This window comes from Hyposmocoma kahamanoa, unplaced genomic scaffold, assembly GCF_003589595.1.
Source record: "Hyposmocoma kahamanoa isolate Upper Pololo Valley unplaced genomic scaffold, ASM358959v1 93, whole genome shotgun sequence".
NCBI classification, from domain to species: Eukaryota; Metazoa; Arthropoda; class Insecta; order Lepidoptera; family Cosmopterigidae; genus Hyposmocoma; species Hyposmocoma kahamanoa.
In genome coordinates this window covers 22,946,003-22,956,562 of record NW_020654810.1, presented here as the reverse complement: position 1 = coordinate 22,956,562, position 10,560 = coordinate 22,946,003, and the positions used below count along the sequence as shown (strand labels likewise).

Below are 10,560 nucleotides of genomic sequence, written 5' to 3'. Positions count from 1 at the left end.
ACTTTAGATGCACTATTCACACTTTATTACATTTATTATTTTAGTGAACAATTTCCCTCCTAGTCCTTTAGTACCTCTCGTTGGTTCTGACTGAAAACAGTGCCTTAGGGAGCTTAGGCATATGCTGCGTCAGCGCCATTTCACTGCTATAACAAAATTTTTTTTTTTCGTATTGTATTCAATCTGTATTTGTATCATACTAGTGAATAAAGTACTTATCTATCTATATAACTACAATACGTACGCTAATCAAAACTACATTTGCAACTAATTATTACAATTAGTGATGTACTGGCAGCATTGAATCATTTCTGTGTTACGTAAAGAAAATACTTGCAATGTTGTGTCATTTCCAGCTCCAACTGGTCCTCTGATAAACCCTCTCCTGTGTGCAAGCCACCTGAAGCACATATCGCAGATGTCAGACGACGAGCCTCTGTACGACTCCGTGGCGTCAGACGACGATTATGCGGCTCTAGCACCCATCGACTTGGACGTAAGAGAGCTCTATGTGCATTTTTTGTGATTTGTTGTATTACTGCTGATTTACACATATTGACGGAATAATTCGGTGTGTTTTTTTGTTATGTTTTACTATGCAGTGTTTTTTTTTAAATGGACTGTATGGGTAAAAAGAAACCGTAGGAGATACAAGGAAACTTGTCTTAGGAACCATTAAGTCTTTTTTCGTGAAAACAATTTTGGCATAGCCAATTTTTTGGTCAAGTCTGAGTTGTCCATAAAAATGAATAAAATTTCTTTTAGTACTGGTCGACTCAGTTTTATGTAAGGAAAAAAATCGGGACAGCAGAAGTTTGTTAAATTTAATCAAATGATTTTTCATAGAAACGGAATCCATTTCGGCAGGCCGTGAGCAAAATTTTCACTTTCCATAAATGGAATAATCCACATAAATGTCTCTATGGCAGCTATGTATTTTCCAGTTTCTCAATACAGTTAACCCTGTCTATGCGAGTAGCTCTGTCAAACACATTTCGACACCTCCAATGAACACTACGCCATCTTTATTTTTTGGTCGTCTTCTGTTATTTTTGTAAACAGCCATATTTATTTGCCTTAGTAAATAAATATGGCGGTTTAATATAAATATAATCTTATCCCTCCCCGAATTCTGTGAAAAAAAGAAACAAGAACAAAAAAAAAAAACTAATTTTGTAAAAAAAAAGAAAAAACCAAATAAAAACAGAACAGGTCCAAAAATTAAGTTGGCTTAGTGTTCTTGGAGGTATCGATTTGAAGTTGACGAGTTCGTAAATTGAGTATCGCCAAGTCACGGGGTCTATAAAAAATACACGTGGTGTACGAGACAAATAAGACCTGATACGTCCCTAATGTATAGTTAAAATTCTTTTCGCTGTTACAGATGAATATTGTTCCTCGGTCAGGCGAGACAGTGTCATCCATGTACAATGCTTCCCTACCAACGCAAAGCACTGATTTCGACGTACGCCGATCGCCAAGTCACGCCCAAACCGACGCTCACCCGCAAGAAATAGAGTCCTTAAAAAAAGAACTCAACAGCAGAGACTCCACAATAACCGAACTCAAGAATCAATTAAAAAACTTACAATCCATAGTCGAACAATTAACTAAAGAGAACAGCGTTTTGAAAACCAGCTCGATTGACGACGAGAGTGTGACGTCACTAGTCGAATCTACCAATGGCAACGCGGAATCGAAACCCCAGGAGAGGGGGAAAAGTCTTGATACAGAATTGACGAAGTCCGAAGACGATGCGAAGCAGTTGAAATGTACGCAAAGACCGGTCAGTATGTATGAGACTAGAGAGGGACCAAAGAATAACTGGCAGGTTACTAAACATCAGGTACTAATATTTTACTAATTTACTTTTTACTGTAGTTTTTAAAGTTTGTTCCAATCCATTATGCCAGAAAGGTAAACAAACCAGTTTGGTTAAAATTCTAAAGTAATCACTCAATAAATACAATAAGTAACATTTTCACCTATATTTTGAAAATTTCTACTTGATATCTCATCACTTTTTCCAGTAATATTCATTTGAATAACATATTAAAATCTTATTTGGAAAATGTTAGTTCACAACAGTGAGGTTAGTTATTAAATCGACCCCTCCTACGTAAAGTATCGTATGTCGAAATTGCCAAGCTTACAGAGAAGCATTTTAAAGTTCTCCGTTTTATTCGGCAAAGCTTGTTACTCAAATAGAGTGATCATCTAATACATCATCTAGCCGATATCTAGGATTTTATAATACTCTATGTGAGTAACGAGCTTTGTCGAATAAAACTGAGAAATGCTAAAGTCACATATTGTGCTTATTTCAGTGAATTCAGAATATTTAAAAGGCTCCTCTGTAAACTCGGCAATTTCGTATCAATATTTTACGTCGGAGGGGTCGAAATATAGATTTCTGAATAGTTATGGTTGCATAGGGCTGTACGGAAATAAGTCATTCGGTTCATTCAATTAAGGTTTTTGTAATCGATTTTTGTAATTTCGAGTCGAAAATTTTATTGCAATCCAACGAATATCTAAGTGTAAGATTTGAAGGAGGTTTTAAAATTAGATTTCGGAAATTTTAAATTTGCTATTATAGGTTATGTAAGAAAAAAATTCTAATCTCTTGTATGAAATATCACCACACATCACAGTCAGCCCGTGACCACGGCCACGGCCAGTGCAACCTGGCCGAAACGTCGGGAAACTAGGTAGGTGAGAAAAATACCCATTCGTATGTAAACGCGTTTATTCCCGTTTCCAAATGGTAGTACAATGCAACGCGAAAGTGTAAATATCACCCGTCAGTATTGAATCACATATTTTTTTATAGTAATCAGCAGCAAAATCGCAAAACCCATTTTATTATACAAAACCCGGTTATTCCAACTGATTCAATTAACGCACACATTCAACATAGCCCCGCACTAGGGAAACCCTGTGTCGCGGGTGCCATGGACACACACATAGACAACCACAAATTACACCCAAACTCACGAGAGAAATAAATGTAAGCCATACAAACATTTCTCCCGGCCCGGGAATCGAACCTGGGACCTCTGCGTGGCAGTCCGGCATGGTAACCGTTCGGCCACGGAGGCAGTTTAGAACAAATCATTCAGTTAATTAATCGATTTGTAGTTGGCAGTACAGTTGGCCATCACTAAACTGTCTATGGTCGGGTCAATGGTGTGTTTGTCTACTTTTCTGGTACAATAGATTGGAATAGACTATAGATCAATCACATGCCATAAGGGTGCTGGTAAACCTAAAAGCACATGGGACTTGTCAACTTTATATCTCAGCCTGAGGGGCAGGCTTTTGTTTGAGCTCCTTGTGATAGAGTTCGTCCAGGGAAGTAAGGGTGCTGGTGAATTACAGGCACGTGGGACTTGATAACTTGTCTCAAGGTGACGAGCTTAGTGACAGTACCACCGGTGCACGACTTGTTCTGTCAACTGGGATTGACAAAAGCTCTGTATGGCGCTGCAATTGTTATAGGTAAATATAGATTGAAAAATACGCGGATTTTTTTTTTCAAAAAAATTTTTTTTTTAAATAAAAGCTGAGAAATAAAGACTTACAATCAAATTTGTATTGAATTGATATTCAATTCTTTTTTTTGTGAAATTACTCTACTAGTTATAATTATTAATACAAAGATCAAACACTTCCTTCGATCTGGCCGGATTCAAACCGACGTCTTCTAGCAAACCGTGCCAGACGCTATGCCAACTAAGCCACGGAACGAACCAGCGGACCTCACGAATTTTTCTATGTGCTTGTTGTCGGATCTTTGTATTTGGTTTTCATCGACTTTTTAGCCGTAGCGCCATCTAGTGAGAGATGATCAATCTATGAGAAATCTATAAAAGTATTTCGTCACCCAGTTAGATAACATTACAACTACCAATCAATTACTGTAAAATGTGTTTTAACAACCTTCTGGCATGTGATTAAGGGAGTCATCACACTTATTAACGTGGAATCGGCTTGACAACAAAAAGCGTTAGACGTTTCGCTTCTTTGATAGTACGATACTCTTGTAACATGGTTATAAACTTTTTCTGTATAGATAAGTGTGGTGACAGTCTAACTTTGATGTAGTATAGAATCCTAGTAGAAAGTAAAGGTGTGACCTTAGAACGTATCTAAATAACACTAAAATTGTTATAATTGGCCTAACTATTGATTTGCTTGTAACTTTGGATTTGGGGTCTCTCATAAGCTCGAGGTCGGTTGTATGGGTTATACAGTAGATACGTAATTTATTATACTAGAAAATTGTGATGGGATAATCTGCAATTTACAAGTTTAGTATTATTGTATTTTTTTAAATATGGACGTACTGTTTAACACGAAATTAAACACAAACACTTTTAACTCTATTTACTGTATTTAAGGCCAAGGAAATCACATTAGGTAGGTATTCGTGCGTCCTGATGCCGCACCCGCTGTATAGCTTGGACACTTACATTTGCCGGTCAACTCTTTGTTCTAGGGTCAACTTGTGCAAAAATTTCTTCGATACTCTCTCTTGAGTCACCGAACATACTTTCCTTAAACACTCCCTCCATGATGTTTATGAAACTAACACGTAACGGACACTGGCAGAATTGAAACAATAAGTTAGTCTCACAAGCCATTCATTAAGGAAAAAAAAGACATCCGTCCCAAAACAATTACTGTTAAAAAAAAGCAATACTCGACCAAATTAAAACAGGCATGATGCAAACGAAGCTTCATACTTAACATTGATTTTTTAATGTGGTCGAGTATTACTTATTTGACAGCATTGACCCACCAACAAATGGTTGGTGGTCTAATACAAAAACCACGGAAAAAATGTCCGAATTTCACCTATACAAACGTTCAACAACAAACAAAGCTAAAACATTCGATTTAAATTGTAACGTCATTGCAGTACTGCCTAATTTTGCTTGTAACTAATTTTTGTTGTTATGGATGCGGATACTTTTTAGCGCGAACCCGACGTCCATTGGTTATTAGGTCAATGTGTGACAGTAATTGTTTCGGGAACGGGAGTAAATACCCTGATATGTTTTATTGCAATACGTCATTTTTAGTATTGCGTTTCAGAATACAGCTTCCACTATAGTTAGTTCAATATTCCACTTGAACATAAACTATAGCGGTAATAAACTAGACTCTCCAAAAACTTTTGTATTTTTAAGTGCGCCTTCAAATCCGCTTATCTGTGGCGCTTCAGTAATTTTTATACTATTAAAGGTTTGTTTTATTAATTAAATGTAAACAAACCGCAATGAGGTATTTTATGACCCATTAACTGGTTGCTTGTTGTAAAATGGACATAGTTATGCAAACCAGAACCAACCCACAAAATGTCACTTTCGAGATAATTCGATTTTTGTCAAAACAGTTTAAAGAAATAAATCGGTAAGTTATTTGAAACAAACAACTTGAGTTATGTGTAGCATTGAGAATGATATAGGGAAACTATTATATTATATAGCAATAAATAGAAAACATTATGTATCTTTTTATTTAGTTAACGCGAACCATATTCTAGTTTTCATAATAAAAACGCTAAAGATCTACAGTATTTCAGTACATGTGACATGGATCTATTTAGCATATTTAAAAAAATACATTATATGAAGTTAACCAGCATGGTTCTTTTTAGCTATTAAAAAGTTACTTATTTAGGGTTGGTACCCTGAAGGATTTTTATTTTCTCTGTTTTGGCTTGGTATATTGCCAGGATCTTTTGTTAGCGGGTAAAGGACACGCCTGGTGTTCTACCTAAATACATAACTCAATTTCACTCGAGATGTGGGTTGGTTCTTCTTTGTATAACTATGTCATATTATAATGTACTTTTTGAATATGATTCTAAATATATGAGAATATTTTCAGGTAATAGACAACATTTCGAACTACCTGTTTTAAATATTACTAAATACTTAAATCTAAAATCCAGCCTTTAAAAAGATGACAGTTAAGCAAATCCCATGTGCCTGTAGTTTCACCAGCACCCTTATCTTATCCTTCAAAACCGGAACACAGCAATTCTCACATTCCCTGGACAAACTCTTTCACAGGGAACTCTACTGCTACTAAATATATTAGCGTGTTTCTTTACCGTAGCCGTTAGAAAGAAGGTAGCAAAGCGCTTGGTGCGAACAGGTGGTGGTTGACAGTTTTTAGTAGCATCAGAGTAATGTAAGCATTACCACGTTCCGGTTTTGAAGGGTATGTAACAGGCGCATATCTACAGTAAACCAAATTTTACAGGAGAGAGATTTAACGTTATTATTTTGTTATTTCAATGGCTCCGAAATATGAAATAATTAAAGTAGAAAGAATGTTAATGGCAGGATTTTGTACGTTCGGTATTCTGCTAGAAGTTAATTGTCGTGACTTGTCAATGGATAGCCATTGAAGTACTATTCAAGTGCCGTTGCAATTTTGTGGTATTCTGCTCTTCAATGGCGAGTCCATGGCATAGTCTACTAATATCATATATCGTCGGGATAGTGCAAATCCGCGTATGTAGTGTTGATAAAAGGCGCGTATCGGCAATAAACCAAATTTTCCAAAAGAGGTAATGTAAAGTTTTTGTTTCGCTATTTCAATAATAAAATGTAAAAATAAATAAATAATAAATGGAATTAAAAACGAAAATATTGAACATGCATAATTGAATTTACTAATATCTGCAGATGGTTAGCAACAAAATTACTTGTGATCTAAGTGTTAGTAATGACATGCAAGTGACAAGTGCGGTTTATATACGGACAGTCGAACCTGTCCGCTATCATGCGTATGATGATGTTAGAGCTGACCCGTATCCTGCTCACCAGTGCAATAGACTTGCGCCGCTGCAAACATACCCGAGGAGTTACGGTACCGGGGCAGCCCCATCAACGCGCTAAATGAATTATTGTATTGGACACGGAGAGCCCCATACGACTTTTGAGAGTACTTCTCCGACAGGCAACACATGTAGAAACATGTACAGAAAAGTGTAACTTTAACTGCAGGAGAACTACGAGCAAACCTGCGGGCGATCATGTTAGCTCTGACCGATAAAGCCCTCCGCTCCCTCTCTATGTCAGCATTATCTTTGAGACCGCTAGCGACCAGATGACCGAGATATTTAAACTGCTCGACTATATCAAGACGATCACCGTTTAATGTAATAGGCGGAACGTTTAACAAGGTTTTATGGCTGACCCCAAACACCATGTACTGACTCTTTTTTGCATTATACATTAGTTTATACTTAGTCAATGGCTACGAATCATTTTTGTTTTTTACGAAAAATCATTTTTGCACAGTAAGCATTAATTCATGTTTTCTACGGACTGGTAACAATGGATTCCCGTGAATCACGTTAATTTGGTTGCCACGACATTTACGCGGTTTTGATTTGGCCACTAAATTACCGAAATGGAAAGTCATAATCCAATGTTATTGCACTATCCCCGACGATATCGTGGACGGTTGCAGCTGACGACCCTCAGCAGCCTCGACCGCTCGCTGACGCAGAGCGTCCTGGAGGGCGCGGGCGAGCTGGACGCGCCGCCGACGGCGGAGCTGGTGCAGCGCCGCGCGGAGGGGGTCACGCGAGGCATCTCCGAGCTGTGGGCCGCGGCACGCGACCAGCATCCGAGGCTGGCTGAACGGGCAGACGTTATCAGGCACGCTGTCAACTCGCTTCTGCTCATTTTCCCTCAGGTAATAATAATAATAACAATAATAACGTGTGTGCGTCATAGCCCCGCACTAGGGAAACCATGTTTCAAATTAGTAAATAAGTAAATATTTCTCCCGACCCGGGAATCGAACCCGGGACTTCTGTGTAGTAGTCCAGTTTGGTAACAGGTCAGCCAGAGGCAGTTAAATTAATTAGGTAATTGTTTATGGCTAAACAAACGTATTTTTTAAATTCTAGTAATTATATTAAAATGTATGGTTTCTGACTGTCATAGTGTGTGATCGCGGGTTGCTCTCGGAAATATAACGCGTGTGTAATTGTCATTGCGAAATATTTTTTTTTTAATGAACAAAGTTTCAACAGCATACTTAAACTTATTTGACAAAAATGTTTAAGCAGTACAAAGGCCAATTACGGAAACTCGCTATGTTTACAAAATGTGTGATATTATTTTTACAACATTGGGTAGAAAAATTAAATTTAAATTGGTGCAATAAAAACATAATTCATAACTAATTGTAAATTACTTATGTAAATTGTCGTTAAATATTTTATATGTTAACAATGTTTAATATTATATATGTTAATTAAAGATAATATTAAAGTTTCTCTTCGTAAATAGATACTACAATCGCCGAATATAAATTCTTATATTCACAATAGTAATAATGCACTCATCAAAAGTGTCTAGGGATCAAGGACACTTTCTTGCCTCTTACAGAAAATCAGGTTTTTAAATTTTTTTTTAACCAATGCATTCTTTTTGGTCAATTTTATAATTTGAATGTAAAAATGAAATTGACCAAAAAGAAAATCCATTGGCGTTGAAAAAATTTCATTAAAAAAACCAAATTTTCAGTAATTAGCAAAAACGTTCTCGATCCCTAGACACTTTTGATGTGTGTATCTCCGAATCCAACCGACAGTTATAGTTCAATTTATATTGGCGCTGAATATTGGTACATAGAATTATGAACGTTATGTCAATTGTTTAACGTACAAATTAGACACGAGAATCCTCTCGTAGCTGCGGGAATTCCCGAGACTGTGCGAGAATGTTACGTAAGACGCGCGATCCGTACTTTGGCTCATATTGACGATTGAGCTAATTATACAAGTATAAATATTGTCATCACTTTCACTAATTTGTAATTTAAAAAAGGACAGCAATAGGTAACGTTTGAAGAGTGGTAGAATTGATACAGAATGTTATATTAAAATATGCCTTCTTTACAGACCAGCACCAATCGCGAGTTAAATCTAATACTCACTGACCTTCGCGTGGCTTGCGAAGAAGTTACACTTGCCTGTAACGCACCGTCGCCACTACACGAAGTGAGGGCCGCGGCTTACGACCTTGCTAAGGCCACGAAGACTCTGGTAACGCATTTCCAACCTCCATCCTAGCGAACACCCTATTACTACACTACGGTGTAGTCACACTACGCTGTAGTCACGCTACAGTGTAGTCACACTAAAGTTTACTTACACTATAGTGTCGTCACACTACGGTGAAGTCACACTGCGTTGTAGGTGTACTAAAGTGTTCTTACACTACTATTTGTCCACATTATGGTTTTGACACACTACCGTGTAGTCACACTACGGTGTGGTCACACCAAAATGTGTGTACGCTACAGTGCCAGAGTGCAAGTCAGCGCGACGTAGTGCTGGAACTTTTGTAGTGTTGTGAGTGAGTTTACTGTCATGGTTGTCGATTTTTTATGTTTTAAATTCATTTTTGTAGTGCTTTCAAAAAGCTATCATATAGCGAATAGAAACGGTTAAATATTATCGATGTTTAGAGATATTAACAAAAGACATTGCGGGAACAAAGGTTTCTCAAAGTTTTCACATAAATCTTCCTTCAAGAAATGTATTTGTGATAACTATGTCTCTTTTCCCGTAGTTTTCAATTGTAAGTGGTAGTTCATTGGTTGTGAATTGTGAAATTTTTAAAGTAAGATAAGAATGCTAAAAAGTGCTTTGGTCATAATCATTTCACATGTGTAACAAGGAATTTGACAAACCTGAAAATCGAAAATTGTACGACCGTAGCTAAATTTATTTTTAAATTTAAAAAAGAAACCTTACGTCACTTACATAAGAGGTCAAATTCGCAGTTTGAACCAATGATAGTTTGTACAGCTTGATGTGTGATTGTGTGTACGTTAAAATATTTATAATGAATATATATTACGTTGAATATAGCACTCGTTAGTATTTAAGAAATTGCGCCATATTGAAATAAACTATCGGCGATGACTGTTGAAGAAACACCAAAAATGAATTGAATTTATATGTTGTTATGGTATGATTGTCAATAGTTAAAGGTTTCTTACCATAGGTATGACTTATTAGTATCCGCTCCTACAAGAAGTAACGTATTGGCGTTTGGCTCGCCTACGCACCACCACGTGCCTCCAGGTTGACGGTTGCCCCCTCCACACCAGTCCTTGTGACGTGTGCGCCCGAGACAAACCAGAGACAATCCGCATACTCTGTAACTTATTATTGGGCACGGTTGATCATTATATCACCCGGTGTTAAACGACCATGTGACCCTTGATTATCTGCACGTCTTAAGATGGTACAAAAAATTGTGAATTTTTTTGCTACATGACTTAATAATAATAATAATATTTATTCACACTTTGCCTTACAATTAGTACAGAGCAGTAAATACAAATTTTATAGGTGTGAATATAAAGTGGCACAGAATGTAAAAGAGGCGTACCAAATTTAAGAAATTCTGTCTCCTAAACTAGCCAATTACATCTATTTGTCAAGTTTAAAAGAGCGGTTACACGCTCTGTGTTTGTGACTTGTATCACATGCTGCAGTTGACATCCATAGGG

The 10,560-nt window shown here is 37.0% G+C and overlaps 1 protein-coding gene across 5 annotated transcripts in view; it reads left to right on the top strand.

Moving 5' to 3' along the window:
- Nucleotides 1–9,258, top strand: part of LOC113237113 (ARF GTPase-activating protein GIT2) — a 26,278-nt gene extending 17,020 nt beyond the window's left edge. For 3 of the 5 annotated variants that reach the window (XM_026473395.1, XM_026473396.1, XM_026473393.1), the window contains exons 9-12: nucleotides 357–496; nucleotides 1,385–1,846; nucleotides 7,495–7,722; nucleotides 8,939–9,258. In XM_026473395.1, the coding sequence (XP_026329180.1) occupies nucleotides 357–496; nucleotides 1,385–1,846; nucleotides 7,495–7,722; nucleotides 8,939–9,109 (1,001 nt within the window). In that variant the 3' untranslated portion in view covers nucleotides 9,110–9,258. The remainder of the gene's footprint in view (nucleotides 1–356; nucleotides 497–1,384; nucleotides 1,847–7,494; nucleotides 7,723–8,938) is intronic. The other 2 variants (XR_003311008.1, XM_026473394.1) reach the window with 2 other exon arrangements.
- The last annotated feature ends 1,302 nt before the right edge of the window (nucleotides 9,259–10,560 follow it).